Source organism: Protomyctophum bolini (assembly GCF_963924005.1).
Source record: "Protomyctophum bolini genome assembly, chromosome: 11".
Classification (NCBI taxonomy): domain Eukaryota; kingdom Metazoa; phylum Chordata; class Actinopteri; order Myctophiformes; family Myctophidae; genus Protomyctophum; species Protomyctophum bolini.
In genome coordinates, this window is record NC_137872.1 from 3,110,677 (window position 1) to 3,128,176 (window position 17,500).

A 17,500-nucleotide genomic window follows, 5' to 3' on the forward strand; every position below is an offset into this window, starting at 1 on the left:
TCTCTCTCTCTCTCTCTCTCTCTCTCTCTCTCTCTCTCTCTCTCTCTTCTCTCTCTCTCTCTCTCTCTCTCTCTCTCTCTCTCTCTCTTCTCTCTCTCTCTCTCCACCGATGAGCTGCGCGAGTCAGCGTGAGTCGTGACCCACACCCTATACTATAAGCACCCACCAGAGACTAGCCTATATAGTATCTCATCTTATTCATTTTGTTTTTCCACCATGGCCACATTGACAGATGTATATAATGTTGAATTTATGTTGGTTTAGAAAATGTTGTCCTGGGTCGACTCCTGGCTCACTGTCACAGACAGTTGGCAGGTTCAAGTCCCATGTCATCAATAAGGTGCTGGAGGAGCATGGGGAGACGGTGCTCTCTCCCCCTGTTTCCTGAGATGTAACTGTTGGGGATTATGTCGATGGTCCTTCCCAGCACCTTGATGACATGGGACTTGAACCTGCATGCCAACTGTCTGTAGCAGAGGCAACCGATCAAGCGCACCACACCATTGAGCCAAGGCACCTTTGGGCATTCAGCAGATATGTCTCCTGGTGCTTTTGAGTTTTTATTTTTTTATTCAAGCCTTGAAAAGTTCAAAGTACTCGAGCATTGCGCTATATAGGAGCAATGGGACTTGAACATGGAATGTCCGTACAGAGAGATTGATCATTAGACCATTGTACCATCAGTCAGACACACACAGTCAACGTCTCCTGGTAATTGTGTGTGTTAGCTTTCAGTTAGTAAAGTTGAAACACTCCAGCATTAAGCTATAGGAGAACAGGGATTTGAACATGTAGAGGTGTACTATTAACTGAAGGCTATTGTATAGCAGTGGCTCACAGCCTCAGCCTGATGACCTCAAAAGTCTCATATCTCCTCTGAGCCATATAGGCAATTGCTTTGTCTCAGACAGTGGTTAAATTCTTGGCCTTCAGTGCGGGGGCCTGGGTTCGATTCCCGGGTGTTACACTCTTGAACAGCTCTCAAAGCATTTGATGAATGTGATTCTGTGTTCAAATCCCAATTCAAGACTCAATTCTTTCAACTTGTCTTTACTAACTTAAGGCTAACATACAAAAGATTGCTTCAACAGACAACAGTACGAAGAGGCAGTTGTTACTGAGACGTATAGTTCTTCTGGAAATCGGTCTTGAAAGTAAAGAAATGAATGAATGAAACAAACGAATATTCGGTGCATCACTAGGAGATTTGCTTATAGGCCTATCGTTTGTTGTGATGTTGTGTTCGAATGTTTATGAACCACAATAGAAACAAGCCTCTGGCTCTTCTGTCATTATCTATGTATTTGCACAGTGGCTCATGGTATAAAGAGCCTGCCTGTGAATCAGGAAGCCACAGGTTCAAGTCCTGGCTCTGACATTGTCTCCAAGTCTCCTAGTACAGTCAACCACATTTGATCTACAAAGATAACCGTTAACGATGGAATCTAGCATTTCCTGTCAGTGTGTGTGTTGGTTGGTTGGTCACCCCAGGCAAGCCCCCATAGGCCTATATGGTGCCCAGGTCATCGTGACTGACATCACGTGATCCCTGATGTCATAGTAAACGCGACCTGCTGTCGCAGTTAAGCTAATATATGGAGATCCCTGATGTCATCAATATTGGCCAGAAACTACATCTGACGTCAAACCCTTAGATCTCCATAATGGATATGTTAGAATCTGTCAATGCCATTGACAATGAATGGCCAGTTTTGAGTGTTTGTGCAAACAAACATTGAAGCACTGTTATGCACTATATATGTTTGTTTATGTCCTGTGTATGTAAGACTGAGAGTGCTCTGAGCAGAATCATTTTCATTGTATTTATACTCTGTATCTATACACATGACAAATAAACCTGAACCTGAAGACAAAAGTGAGTACACAAATTGTGATTTGCCAAAATTATGTATGATGATAGGAGCGCCCCTCATTTCACACAGGTGTGATTTTTCATATTTACATTACAGTACGGTTTCCATGCAGCAAAGTGTTTCTTGTCTCCTAAACATCATTAAAATAAGATCTGGTTGCAAAAAGGGTGGAGTGGGCCTTTAACTCTTATTTTAACTGACTAGACCTCTAATATCAGCACTCTTAAATTTAAAAATAAATAAATATATGTTTAGCCCTGTATTACATTTTTGTGAACTTTTTATAGTGAAGTCACAAGTGGCAAACAATTTCACCTTAAAAACAGGTATTATTTAATTATTTAGCGCAATTAGTAATTTACAAAGAAAGACGCACACAAAAAAAACTCATCTTGCTGGTTAACACCTACTGATTCCTTCTTCATCCTCCAACAGTTGAAGCAGTTGAACAACCAATATATATTTATATATTTCAATTCCAGCACTGCTTCTCTCCTTGTTTATCAATGAAGGCTTTCTCCCAGTCCCCTGTTATGCTGTCAGGAATACAAACGATTAATCTAAGATTAAATTGATTCAATGCCATCTCTTCATTGTACTTTCAGGCATTGACAGGCTATATAAAATACACTTGTTCCCGACTGCATGGTAGCGTCATCTTTGCTGCACACCCTCTTTGACTGAAATGGAGTTCAAAGTTTAGCCAAAATCAGAGTTCCAAGTAAGGTCAAGGAGAGATCAGGCATTGTCAAGGTCATTATGAAACATAACTTCAGCACGTGTGCACATCAATTATATTTATATTTCAGTGTGACATTTTAACTTAAGGCTTCAAATATAAAGTCCTTTCTCCAACTCTTTGGCACCCCAAAAAGCAAAGGCCTGTGGCTTTATAAGCAGGACCTCAAAACAGAGGTTGATTTTGAACAAAGATCTGAGTACAACCAGGAACTATTAGTGTCAGACACATACGGGATGTTCTGGTTCTAGTGCTTGTATACCAAGACAACAGGCCTTGGCAGACGTCTGTGTTTAGAGCCTGATATGTGTGGCTGGCTGCCAGCCAACAAAAATATAATTTTAGCAGCAATGCCAGCTACAAAACAAATCATTTTTTACTTTGTTCATACTTTTAAAATGTGGTAATAGATCCTATGGGAACCCGGTAGAAAAAGGTACTGTCTAAACCGGATCCAAAAATGATTCAGTTGGTTTCCTTGGGGTTTCTATGCCTAAGGACCCCCAAAATAGCCACAGGCTCTGTTAAGAGACAAAGGGGCAAACAATTCCACATTTTTAAACGCCTTTTGAACAGGTATTATTTTATATAAATTCTTTATTTAAAAGTAAATTAGTCATTTATTTATTAAAATAACATACTGCACCAAATAAAAGTAGCAAACTATATAAGGCCTCATTCACACCAAAAAGACACCTGTCTTGTCCGGGTTTAATGGCAGCCCCAATGCATTTCCAATGGAAGTCGCATGGTTTGACCAAACCATTTTAGTTTGACGGCTGTGTTCTGCCTCCCTCCCCCACATCAAACATAAATGTTGACAAGACAGTTTGATGGGGGAACTACACAGCCGTCTTGTCAAACCATGCGACTTCCATTGGAAATGCATTAACAATGAAAAAAATCTTCTAAATCCTGACAGTTTTGTGAAATGACCATATGTTTCTAGGCCTATATCACTCAATATTTCATGTCAAGGACCCCAAAAATGATCTGTAATTGGCCTCCGACCCCCATCTGAAAATATGTTGTTCCAGGGACCCTCCCCAGAAGCAAAGATTCGAGTTAAAAACGTTTGTTCTGAAAAATATATATATTCCAAATTTGAGGCACATTTTCACGATTTTTCAAAAATAGCAGATCTACAAGTTCGTAGCGCGCCACAGAGTGGCGCGCTACGAACTTGTAGATCTGCTATTTTTCAAATTGGGTTCCCGCCCAAAATGGGTTTTAAACCCGGACAAGACACTTGTCTCAATAGTGTGAATGAGGCCTTATCTCATGGTCAAGGCCGTCCATAAATTCCATAAGCAGCAAAACGGCAACAAGGATCCAGAAGCACAGTCTCTTCTCTGTCTTCAGCCACCGTCAGAGGTCAGAGGTCACCGCTGGGGACAGGTAACACGGGTGTGTCCCCAGAGGTCAGAGGTCACCGCTGGGGACAGGTAACGCGGGTGTGTCCCCAGAGGTCAGAGGTCACCGCTGGGGACAGGTAACGCGGGTGTGTCCGGGCATACGACAGATGCCACAAGTACGCGGTTTCTTGGCAGCAGGAGGTTGGTTGTTGTTGCCTGTTGCCCCTCCTCCTCCTCCCGTCTTCTTCCTGCTGCCACCAGCGGCTCCGCCACCAGACCCGCCTCCAAAACCACCAGACCCGCCTCCAAAACCACCAGACCCGCCTCCACCACCAGACCCGCCTCCATAACCACCAGACCCGCCTCCACCACCAGACCCGCCTCCAAAACCACCCGAGTCTGGGAAGAAAGAAAGAAAGAAAGAGAGGTCGAACGAACGCACAAACATGCAGTGAAGTTCAAGTTAGTTCAGTGGGTTCTCAAATGGTTCTCATTAGTCACATTTTAGGATGTCTACTCTGAGATGGGTTTGCGTGTCTGTGTGTGTGCGTCTGTTCCTCACCCGACGGAGGCACGTTCTCGTTCTCGGCCCACTGGAAGAAGCCACACTGCTGGTCCCTCGGTCGTCCACAGGTGTGGAACGTCCGTCCTTTGTTCTGCCCGTCCTTCTGCACCGTCCGCACCACCGCTGGCTCGTTGCAGTTGCACATGGTGTCTCCACCACCTCCAGCTGCACCTCCTCCTCCACCTCCACCTCCACCTCCACCTCCTCCTCCACCCCACCCTCCTCCTCCTCTGTCTGGGCTGTTTCCAAAGCCCATGGAAGGCCGCCGCGGAGGCTGAGCGTTCCGTACGGTCGGAGCTCTGCCCTGTGGCGCCGCCGCCGCCGCCGCCTGTTGGCCCGTAGGTTGATCGGCCCACAGGAAGAAGTTACAGCTTCCTCCGCCGTTGTTTCCGCACTTGTAGAACTGCCGTCCCTGGTTGGCGCCCTCTTTGCGTACGGTGAGGAGCACGGCGTCCTGGCCACAGTTGCACACGACGACATCGTTGCCACCGGGGTCGTTGTTGCCACCGCCACTGCCCAGGCTAGGCCTGGCGGGCTGGGGGGTCCAAGACGGCCGCGGCGGGGGCGCTGTGGATCTGGGTGGGTCTGCCGCAATGGACCGGGGGGCTGGTGGACGAGGATCGCCTCCCCCACCACCACCTCTCCCTCCTCCTCCTCCACCTCTTCCTCCTCCTCCACCTCTTCCTCCTCCCCCACCTCTCCCTCCTCCCCCACCTCTTCCACCTCTTCCTCCTCCTCTGCCCGTTTCCCCTCTACCTCCTCCACCTCCTCCTCCTGCTCCTCCCGCTCCTGCTCGGAGGTATTTGAGGTCCAGCACCTCCCTCAGGGTCTCGTCACATCCACCGATGCAGCCCACGAACTCCAGAGGCATCATGGGAGGCAGGGTGCCACGCCGGAACTTGAACTTTAACCTGGGGGGGAGAGAGAGGAGGAAACGCACAGGTGACGTGGCGGTTTTAACGGCACTGAGACCAAATGTGACTAAATGTGACTGAGGGACTGCCATTGGATGTTTTTAGAATTTTCGTTTTTTTCATGTCATATGAAAGCAGGGAATCATAGCATCAAATTGATATATTGGTTGTTCAGTTTGACCCACCAGTTTTGGAGACATGGATATAATAATAATAATAATGTCTTGCAGAAAACAGCGAGTTGATTATATATATATACACCTATAGCTACATGTTTAAGTATTTATTTCATATTTACATTTAAACTCTGACACTTATTTCAGACATGCTCGAGTATGTGAAGAGTCTGCCTGTGCAATTAACTCATTTAAAAATGAATTGGAATTTGCGTGATGGCAAAATCTGGTCACAAATGAATGAACTGAAAAGAACTGGGGGGAAAAAACTGAGCTGTACTCCAGAAATGTATCACATCATACTGTAGTATAATGTTTGATATGAGGAGAGCATAAAAGTGCATTAATGAGGTAATTGTAGTCCTGTAGTCTGAGTGGAATGTGCAGCGCTGGCAGATCTGCCCCGCCATGTACAGTTTGTACAGTTTGTACACGTTGTGTTAATCGACACCTGGCAAAGATAAGCTCCGTCGTGGCAGAGCCATTCTCTCAGCAGTATCTGAGACTTCATACGAACCAAATATCCCAATAAGATGAATACGCAGTGTACTTTACCGTGTACTTTGGGATGGAGGGAAAGCATAACGGAAGATGTAGGAAGAGACGAGGAGAGAGAAAGGGAAGTAGAGATGGAGAGGGATAGAGCAGGAAAAACACGGAAGTAGAGATGGAGAGGGATAGAGCAGGACAAACACGGAAGAAGAGATGGAGAGGGATAGAGCAGGAAAAACACGGAAGTAGAGATGGAGAGGGATAGAGCAGGAAAAACACGGAAGTAGAGATGGAGAGTGATAGAGCAGGAAAAACACGGAAGTAGAGATGGAGAGTGATAGAGCAGGACAAACACGGAAGTAGAGATGGAGAGGCATAGAGCAGGACAAACACGGAAGAAGAGATGGAGAGGGATAGAGCAGGAAAAACACGGAAGAAGAGGGATAGAGCAGGACAAACACGGAAGAAGAGATGGAGAGGGATAGAGCAGGACAAACACGGAAGAAGAGATGGAGAGGCATAGAGCAGGACAAACACGGAAGTAGAGATGGAGAGGCATAGAGCAGGACAAACACGGAAGAAGAGATGGAGAGGGATAGAGCAGGACAAACACGGAAGAAGAGATGGAGAGGGATAGAGCAGGAAAAACACGGAAGTAGAGATGGAGAGGCATAGAGCAGGACAAACACGGAAGAAGCGGCTGTTTTGGGATACAACAAGGCCAGGGGAAAATGAGGCAGAAACCTTGTATCTCCATATTTCAACTTTTTCTTCCCCATAAATGAATGCCTTTTTGTGAATGAAAGTGAAAGCGGCTAATCCATCGGGAAAGCATCTGTATCATTTTTTTTATTTTAGCTATATATATATATATATATATATATATATATATATATATATATATATATATATATATATATATATATATATATTATCAACCAAAGTTTTGTCCGAAAACCCTTTTGTCGGACAAAAGGATTTGGTGAACAGTGGTTCTCAAAAATAGAAGCCCAGATATACACGCTCGCAGCACGTCATTTCGAGTTTGTAAATCTGCTATTTGTTAACATAAATGTATGAAAAACGTTGAATAACTTTTTTTTTTAACACAAATTGTCTCTTCTAGGGGGGGGGGGGGGGGGGGGCACGGCCAATTACATATCATTTTTGGGGTCCTTTTTATTATGTTTTGGGGGGGGACTAACTATTTTATAGTTTACAAACTATAAAAGTTTATAAATATTGAACCAATGAATACATACAAGCAAACAATGTAGCGACGATGTAGGTGTGTTCCTGAGAAAGCGAGAATGTGCTTGTGTGTTGTGGAGTGATCTATTAACATGCCGTGTAGGAGTGTGAAGAAGAATGTATGGAAAGATGATACTGTAGAACATCTTGTATTTTACAACGAGTAGTTTTAAGGAAAAAAAACTACTTTGAGTTCAGCCTGCACCCGACGAGTCGCTATAGTAACAGATGTGTGTGTGTGTGTGTGTGTGTGTGTGTGTGTGTGTGTGTGTGTGTGTGTGTGTGGAAGTTTAACTCGCTTGCCCTGCGTTTGGATTGAAGAGAAGGGTTAACGCCCACGTGAAGACGGCAGTTTTGACCAGTTCTTGCGATGCAGTGTTTTGTGTTTACCGACACCTACACCCATATACTTATACTTAATACTTAAAGGACAACTTTAGTTTTTTTTTTCAACCAAGGTTCATGTTTTAGGTTGTTATTAGAGAAAGTAAAAGATGAGTGTTAATTCTTTTTCATTTGCAGCTTTCTTTCGTTTTAGGGATTTTAGCGGTTTTTGACAGGGGGGGGGGGGCGGGGGCATTCGAGCATTTAGCATTTAGGACTGAGACCAGAATCTACAAATGTCTTCTAAATCATGACAGTTTTCTGAAAAACCTCATGTTTCTACTGTATATCAGTCATTCTCAAACTATTTCATTTCAAGGACCCCAAAAATGATATGTAGTTGGCCACCGACCACCTACCTTCAGGGACCCCCCCCAAGAAGCAAAAATATTAGTTAAAAATGTCTTATGCTCTCATATCTTTCAGAGCTTGTAGATCGGCTATTTTTTGCTATGACAGAAATATGCAATGTGGCCCCTCTGGAGTGAGTGTGGAACTATAGTGGCCCTCTGGAGTGAGTGTGGAACTATAGTGGCCCTCTGGAGTGAGTTAGTGAGTGTGGAACTATAGTGGCCCTCTGGAGTGAGTGTGGAACTATAGTGGCCCTCTGGAGTGAGTGTGGAACTATAGTGGCCCTCTGGAGTGAGTGTGGAACTATAGTGGCCCTCTGGAGTGAGTGTGGAACTATAGTGGCCCTCTGGAGTGAGTTTGGAACTATAGTGGCCCTCTGGAGTGAGTGTGGAACTATAGTGGCCCTCTGGAGTGAGTGTGGAACTATAGTGGCCCTCTGGAGTGAGTGTGGAACTATAGTGGCCCTCTGTAGTGAGTGTGGAACTATAGTGGCCCTCTGTAGTGAGTGTGGAACTATAGTGGCCCTCTGGAGTGAGTGTGGAACTATAGTGGCCCTCTGGAGTGAGTGTGGAACTATAGTGGCCCTCTGTAGTGAGTGTGGAACTATAGTGGCCCTCTGGAGTGAGTGTGGAACTGTAGTGGCCCTCTGGAGTGAGTGTGGAACTATAGTGGCCCTCTGGAGTGAGTTTGGAACTATAGTGGCCCTCTGGAGTGAGTGTGGAACTATAGTGGCCCTCTGGAGTGAGTGTGGAACTATAGTGGCCCTCTGGAGTGAGTGGCCCTCTGTAGTGAGTGTGCAACTATAGTGGCCCTCTGGAGTGAGTGTGGAACTATAGTGGCCCTCTGGAGTGAGTGTGGAACTATAGTGGCCCTCTGGAGTGAGTGTGGAACTATAGTGGCCCTCTGGAGTGAGTGTGGAACTATAGTGGCCCTCTGGAGTGAGTGTGGAACTATAGTGGCCCTCTGGAGTGAGTGTGCAACTATAGTGGCCCTCTGGAGTGAGTTTGGAACTATAGTGGCCCTCTGGAGTGAGTGTGGAACTATAGTGGCCCTCTGGAGTGAGTGTGGAACTATAGTGGCCCTCTGGAGTGAGTGTGGAACTATAGTGGCCCTCTGGAGTGAGTTTGGAACTATACACCCTGACCAATACAAACAGTTTGGATCAGAAGTGACAGGGACTAGTATACCTGCATATACATGGGGAGAATTGACATAATGACTAAAGTGGGAGGGGGAAAAAAAGGGAAAGAAAACAATTATTAAAAAGACACTGGATCTCAGAAATAACCTTGTTCTGCCAAATTGAGTGTCGCAGTCCCGCCCCCTTTCAGAACGACGAGAGGCCCAGGAAATTATTCTCCATTCATTTTCTCCATAGACATTTCAAAACATATTTATTTAAAGACCTTTTAAGCGTCGTACGAAGCCAACTCGAGTCGTGACAACAAACATAATTACTAAGAAGAAAAACAACAACAAAAGTGTTGTAACCTGCCGTTTTTTCCTACTTTCTAATTCTTTGCTTGGTCCAAAACATTGTGTTTATTGTCATGATTTGTCACGACAAGAGTTGGCTTTGTCCGCGGCGTATAAACGTCTTTAAATAAATACTTTCTGAAAGGTCTATGAGGAAAATGAACGGGGATTTATTTTCGGGGTCTCTCGAGGGGGGGGCGGGACTGCGACGCTCTATTGGCCGAGCATGCAGTGGTCCAGTCGATATACTCACATGTGTACGGGCGGAGGCCGGCAGGTGGGACAGATGCTCTCGTCTCTGGCCACCTCCAGCACCATGTTTTCAGGGAACCACACGGCTGCCTTACAGTCTGGGTAGCCGGAACAGGCCAGGAATTTACTGGAGGGGGTTATGGGAGAAGAAGAGGGTGGGAACAAAACAAAGGTTAGGTGGAGCGAGAAAAAAGAGGATTTGTTTCGTAACTTTCCTGTTCTAAGCCCGGGACATTTTAATCACTGAGCTAAAAAGAGCCTTGCCTTGCTTGCTCAAGCGAGAAACTGAATTTTGGCGCACATTTCTGTCAAACCAGAACAGTATATTAAAATGTTGTGCACCCATTTGTCGGCTGTAAAAAGACAGCTGGGATATATCAGACCTGTCACCGAGTTCTTTCTGGAAAGACCACAAAGTGAGGAATCCCAGAAAACCTGGACAGTAACAGGTTTTTTTTTTTTTGCATAGTTACAAAACAGGGGGCCAAATCGGCACTAATTCATTCTTGTTGGGAAATGAAAGCTTCATGAGCAAAAAAGAAGAAGAAAAAAGTCATTCTGGTCTCTTAAAAAAAGGTGATCCCTTCATGAAGTTAACCCATTCTGACCTGAGATCAGATTCATACGAGGTTTCCACTGGACACACTCTGGTCTGATCAACCCATTCTGACCTGAGATCAGATTCTAAAAATGTCAGTCGTTCTTCGAATTTTTCAAAAATAGCAGACCTACAAGCTCGTATCGCGCCACTCGGTGGCGCGATATGAGCTTGTAGATCTGCTATTTTTCAATAGGTAAAGCATAACATGATGCTAACACCAAAACGGGTGCCCGGTCAGAATGGGTTAATGTTTGAAATTTTTCCTCAAACTTCATAGAATCTCTTATTGTCTAACTGTTTGGATTTGCTTAATTCTTCACAACTGTAGAAGGTATGAATTGACCTTGTGGTATGGATGTTGAATACTCCTTTGTTTTGTTTGTCAGTTTTAATTTTCACTTTCTTTGCAGCTTGGTTTTATTGCATTTCATTAAGCGTTGTTCATAGATTAAAGTTACTTTTTGTTAGGTTTGGTTTTCTTTCTTCCTGTTTTGCTCACAATAAATCAAAATGATTGTACCTGAAATGTGTCTTTTTGTTTTGAAAGAAAAAGTAATATAGTAGATATAGTGACGTATATACTGTGTCCTCACGATACGATTTTTCACGATATTAAAAAAAATATAATTTTTAAAATGTTTAAGTTTATTTAATTTTATATAATTTATCTTTATTTTAATTTTAATTTTAATTAAATTTATCTTCCCGGGATTAATATCGATATACAATATATCGTTACATGCCTAGCTCCTATACCTATACTGTAAGTATAACACAACATAATCATTAGGTTTTCTCACCCGTTTCCTTCTTTCTTCTTCTTCAGAACCATGTCCCGTGCACAGTGAGGACACTTCCGGACCGGGAGGGGGATCTCCATGTCCTGCTGCTCCGTCTCCGTGATCTCGTGGGCTGCACCCAGGTACGGGGCCAGGGCTTCATCCAACCTGGCAACACAACGTCAATTAACCCAGGTACGGGGGCCAGGGCTTCATCCAACCTGGCAACACAACGTCAATTAACCACAGGTACGGGGGCCAGGGCTTCATCCAACCTGGCAACACAACGTCAATTAACCACAGGTAGGGGGCCAGGGCTTCATCCAACCTGGCAACACAACGTCAATTAACCCAGGTACGGGGGCCAGGGCTTCATCCAACCTGGCAACACAACGTCAATTAACCCAGGTACGGGCCAGGGCTTCATCCAACCTGGCAACACAACGTCAATTAACCACAGGTACGGGGCCAGGGCTTCATCCAACCTGGCAACACAACGTCAATTAACCACAGGTACGGGGGCCAGGGCTTCATCCAACCTGGCAACACAACGTCAATTAACCCAGGTATGGGGGCCAGGGCTTCATCCAACCTGGCAACACAACGTCAATTAACCCAGGTACGGGGCCAGAGCTTCATCCAACCTGGCAACACAACGTCAATTAACCCAGGTACGGGGGCCAGGGCTTCATCCAACCTGGCAACACAACGTCAATTAACCACAGGTACGGGGCCAGGGCTTCATCCAACCTGACACAATGTCAAGAGTATGCACATGCATGATTTTCCCCCTCATCTAGACTGAGTGTCAAAACATTGATCAGCATGTTGGAGTGTTGGAGTTTGGAAGCGCTCGTTGGAAATCACTCAACCGTCCTGCCGTACCACCTGTTTCTAAATGTCACATGATGCAGGAGGCAGCAAAATGTTGTGTTATTGAAAACAAGCACTTCCAAAACACTGACACTTCACAAAAATAATCAAATGCAGGGCATTTCTTGACAGAAAGTATAGCTCATAACGTTTCTATGGTGGATTTTTATGAAACAAAAACTTTGCAGAGATAGAAAGAGGATATAATTCAAGCTTTTCGTATACAGCTGCAATGTTGGTGAGTTTAACATTGTTTTAATGCAATCAGACAGGACTTTTCTGTGTGGATGAATGGGCTGTCGAGGCCAGAAAGTAGTTCTTTGCCACTCAGTGGGCGTTCCCGCATAACTTCCAGGTACGATGATGTCACGCGCATTCCCTCTGTTCCAGGAACGTGCAGAGAGCGTTAGAGAGGCCGGGACTGAAATCACTTTTGGACAAAAATAGCAGATCTACAAGCTCACAACGCGTCGCAGCTTGAGAGCTTTTGTAGATCAGCTATTTTCGGGTTGCAACGTGTAAAGTAAACGACATGGATTTCTAAACAAATTTGTTCAACGCCAAAATGCTGTGTTCAAGTTCAGGAGACTTTGGAGAGAAAAAGCAGTTCTCCTGCATCATGCGTGGCAATGTTTGCATCTCTTTCAGCGTAGTAAATGCTGCATTAACCCATTCTGACCTGAGATCAGATTCATACGAGGTTTCCACTGGACAACACACTGGTCTGATTAACCCATTCTGACCTGAGATCAGATTCTAAAAATGTCAGTCGTTCTTCGATTTTTCAAAAATAGCAGACCTACAAGCTCATAGCGCGCCACTCGGTGGCGCGCTATGAGCTTGTAGATCTGCTATTTTTCATCGTTTTTCATCGTCTTCACCGGGCTGTTCGTCCGGGCTGATCTCCAGCACGTTGGCCTATGAATGATTGGCGTGAAACTGTGCACGCGCACTCCCTGGAGGCCAGAACAGAACCCATGTATGGCCCCCAATCTTTCACATCGGCCTGTTATAGCGCCACCAGGAGGCAGATCTTTTGCAAAAACATTTTTTTTTTTTTATATTACCCCCGACAGATTTTGTCCAAACATCACGCAGTACGGTATGCACAATTCCTCTAGTATAGTGATCAAGATTTCTCATATTTTATCTAGATTGGATTTCTACTTCTAGTGTTTTTGTATTGTTTTACACAGATGACCATTTCTCTTACGTCATCACTGAGAGCTAGTCATACATATACACACCGTGTACTCTGGTCCCAGCTCTCAACGATGACGTAATGTTGTAACTGGTCCCAGCAAACCAGGCACAGACTTACGGTTGAAAAAACTTGGCTGTCACTTTTTGGAACCAAGTAACCACAGTATACTGCTAATCAAATTACAACTACATACTCTGTATGTAGTTGTAATGAAAAAAGTAGAACACGTATGTATACATGTAAAAAATAAAGATCTATATATCATTCTTATGTACAGATCACCTAAAACAAACTTTTCGGAATTAAACACATTTCTCAAAAAAATGGTAAAGTATCTATCATCTCCGACTTCCACAATTATGATAATAGGAGATTTCAATGAAGACCATTATACTGAAAAAGATATAAATATAAAGACCTTCATGTCAAGATTAGGCTTTAAACAATTAAATACAAATCCAACTACAGATTTCGGAAGTATTTTAGATCATGTATATTTCAACAAATTTGAAAGTATTATTACAGAAATTGAAGTTAGAGACACATATTACTCTGATCATGATTTAGTATTAATATCACTATAGTACATAACATTTAAAACAATTGACAATTTACAATAAGTAATAAAATAATTATACTGTATAATATATTTTAATTCAGTTTATATACCTTTTTTTCATCACATATCAATGATTCATTTTTCTGTGAAAAAGTAGTTAGGTAGCAAATAGTTACACGTAATGATTATACATTTCAAACGTTCCTTCACAGAGATACTGAGATGTGATAGTTTCCAGCGGTCGAAAGTACTTGCGCGCTCTGCTTGCGCACTAGTAATAATAATAAATAATAATAAAACTTTATTTGTATAGCACCTTTCATGACATGAAATGCAGCTCAAAGTGCTTTACAGAGAAATGGAGGATAAAAGAAAAGCAAGGCAACAACATTAAAAACAAGCAGTAATGCAATACAGTGAGGACATGAATAACAAAAATTTAAAATAAAAGATCAATTAAAAGCAATGTTGTAGAAGTAGGCCATTTATGGCCTACTAGTGTGCAACAAGCAAGTATGCACTCGGCAGAGTGCAGTTCTAGTTGGGTCTAATCTGGGCATAGTCCTTAACGACCCCAGAGAATCTGATGACTTTTATCTCAGCGGGTTTGACGGCATGAATGTCATCCCACAGATACTCCGGGGACAGAACCTTGGAGGGTTTATTGACGTACATGAATCTGTTGAGGTGGCTCTCCTCCTGCCACAATGCTTCTATTCCCTGCTGGGCGTCCAGCTCAAAGTTGTGGCGGCAGGTGGACACCAGATCCTGGACGTAAGGCAGCTCGCCCCCAAATACGGCACCGCCGTAGTAGTAGTCCCCCTCGTGAGGGGCCATGTAGGCCTTTGAGGCCGGCCTACGTTCATAAGTGAACTCACTGCGCTCGACGGCGTAAAACCATGGGTGTATCACGGTGACCAGCTGGCCCAGAGTCTCCGTCCCCCACCGAGCGTGGAACTTAGAGTCCACGTCCAAACAGAAGATGTAGTCGGCGTGGCCTCGTAGCTCCGTTGCTATCAAATCGTCAATATACGCCATTCTTCCGGCCGATATGTCCTGCCAGCGTGCCAACGCTGGAACGGACCTGACGAACAGCTCTCGCCCGGCGGCCATCTCCACGGGAGGAACTTCATCGGGCCGGTCCGTGAACACATAGTAACGGACCTTGGCGGCGCCCTGCGCGAAGAAATGGCGCTCCGCCGTCTCGAGAAAGTCCTTCAGGAAGGCGGTGTACTTTCCTACGGCGAAGACGGTCAAGGCGACAGTGGGGGCACGTGATTTGTGCATGGCGTCCAACAGCACGGGGTCAAACGTGTCGTCCCACACGATGGGGGCTTGCCACGGCGTCACATGTGCGATGTCGGCACGCCGGTCTCCCAAGACGCTGGGTTGATGGAAACGCATGTCTGAGTCCGGTGGCAGAGAGGCCCGGCCCGGGCCCTCAGCCTGGGGGCACGGCGGTCCAGTTCGCATTTCAAGGTAAGGCCATGTTAGAAGCAGCAGAACCAGGCCCAGCAGAATTATTGTTGAAAACACGAAAGGCCTGCAGTATCTCTTAGGAAATATCATCTTCCTTCCTTCCTTCCTTCCTGACAGCAGTAACGATTAATCCTTCACCCAATAAGGTCTTATAGATTGTTGTAATCTCTTGGTAAGGACCCTGGTCCGGTTCTGGCTGACCGGTGGTGTGTGTGCAGACTGGGTGGTGTGTGATAATCCAACTGAATTATTCCTGTGGTAACGGCGGCGATCGGACGGGCCCGGGAGAACAGTAATAACGGGACACTCAGACAGTATCTCGCCAAAGGTTCACAATTTATTACACACATACAGAATCATATATAGCTCTATATATAGCTCTGGATCCCCGTGTCCTCATGACGTGCCACTGAGACATAACAATAACATCGGCTAGCAGCAAGTGGCCTTGCTCTCTGAGATGTCTTCAGTGGCTAAAGTCAGTCTGTTACAGTTCATGGCAGTACACAATACATATCCTGTACATTTGTATATTCATGTACAAGTACACAGCATAGCCACTCATACACATATCATGTTGTATATCACAACAGATTTCACCAAAGATATCTTGTCTGTGTTACAATTGTAAAGAGATGTTCCTTTTTTGGTTGTTTTGCATAATATATAGACTCAAGACTTACGATGTCAATGACGTCAGCGTCAATGACGTCAGTGTCATTGACTTGGAGCTGTCAGGTGCAGGGAACGGAGGAGGAGCGATCTATTGGAAAACATGGCTTATTCCCCAGTATAAAGCCCACCACACACCGGCTGTGTCCGCCACGCGGCGCCGCGCGGCGGACACAGCCGCCTCCATTATTTTCAATGAACCTATCGCACACCGGCTCCGTCCGCCGCGTCGCGCCGCGCCGCCCGGTGCGCCGATAGAACACAGTTCTATTTTCCAGGCGGCGCCGCGCGGCAACGCGCCGCGCCGCAGACGGTGTGCGATGGGCTTAAGAGAGACACTTGGAGAGAGAGGTTTTGTGTGTGTGCTACTCTGTTGTTGAGTGTGTAAACGGTGACAGGAGGACCGAGAGAGAGAGAGAGAGAGAGAGAGACGGAATACCGGTTGGCGCACCACAGGACGAGCTGAGAGAGAGAAGGAAGACTCTGGTGTGGCCAAGCTGTGGATGACGGCCCGGGAGAATGGAGTAAAGCTGACCCCTCTGTGTGGGGTGACCACCGAACTACAACATGACGTCACTGAGGTGACCACCGAACTACAACATGACGTCACTGAGGTGACCACCGAACTACAACATGACGTCACTGAGGTGACCACCGAACTACAACATGACGTCACTGAGGTGACCACCGAACTACAACATGACGTCACTGAGGTGACCACCGAACTACAACATGACGTCACTGAGGTGACCACCGAACTACAACATGACGTCACTGAGGTGACCACCGAACTACAACATGACGTCACTGAGGTGACCACCGAACTACAACATGACGTCACTGAGGTGACCACCGAACTACAACATGACGTCACTGAGGTGACCACCGAATTACAACATGACGTCACTGAGGTGACCACCGAACTACAACATGACGTCACTGAGGTGACCACCGAACTACAACATGACATCACGAGCCGCGGTGAAGAGCAAACCACCACCACCGCTCCAGCCCTTCTCTCTGTTTTTACTCACCACCGCTCAACGTTATTTCAGCTCCGGTGGTCAGCTCACCACCGGAGCGGTGGTCACCTTACCGCCGAAAATCCAGACTATGAATAGGCCTTTACCGCGTGCCGGTCCCTCTACTGTAGGCCTACCCTCTACTGTACTGTACTGTACTGTACTGTACTGTACTGTACTGTACTGTACTGTACTGTACTGTACTGTACTGTACTGTACTGTACTGTACTGTACTGTACTGGCACGTTGCACGTTGCAACAGACTATAGTATTACTCTAATGAGTGCGTGCTCTCTGTGACTCACTTCTTGGCCTGAATGACCGACTCCACGAAGACCGTCTTGTATTTCTGGATGTGGTGCCGCAGCACGCTGTCTTTGTCCTTCCGCCCTTCGGACACCAGCTTCAGGTCTGCTTCCAGCTCTGCGCGCAGGTCTGGCTTGGACATGGCATAGCCCATGGAGTTGTAACCTACACACAGC

The 17,500-nt window shown here is 45.4% G+C and overlaps 2 protein-coding genes across 2 annotated transcripts in view; both read right to left on the bottom strand.

Annotated features, from left to right (window-relative positions):
* Window positions 1-3,844: 3,844 nt before the first annotated feature.
* Window positions 3,845-17,500, bottom strand: part of top3a (DNA topoisomerase III alpha) — a 31,821-nt gene continuing 18,165 nt past the window's right edge. Inside the window, exons 15-20 of the mRNA XM_080776460.1 lie at window positions 17,324-17,489; window positions 11,231-11,377; window positions 9,831-9,956; window positions 4,745-5,444; window positions 4,531-4,714; window positions 3,845-4,367 (exon numbers count right to left, since the gene is read on the bottom strand). Coding sequence (XP_080632586.1) covers window positions 4,090-4,367; window positions 4,531-4,714; window positions 4,745-5,444; window positions 9,831-9,956; window positions 11,231-11,377; window positions 17,324-17,489 — 1,601 coding nt within the window. The 3' untranslated portion in view covers window positions 3,845-4,089. The remainder of the gene's footprint in view (window positions 4,368-4,530; window positions 4,715-4,744; window positions 5,445-9,830; window positions 9,957-11,230; window positions 11,378-17,323; window positions 17,490-17,500) is intronic.
* On the bottom strand, window positions 14,383-15,318 carry LOC308324332 (globoside alpha-1,3-N-acetylgalactosaminyltransferase 1-like; the record flags this gene model as incomplete). The annotated part of the gene is made up of 1 exon (XM_080776374.1): window positions 14,383-15,318. The coding sequence occupies one exon, from the start codon at window positions 15,316-15,318 to the stop codon at window positions 14,383-14,385; it is 936 nt and encodes a 311-aa protein (XP_080632500.1).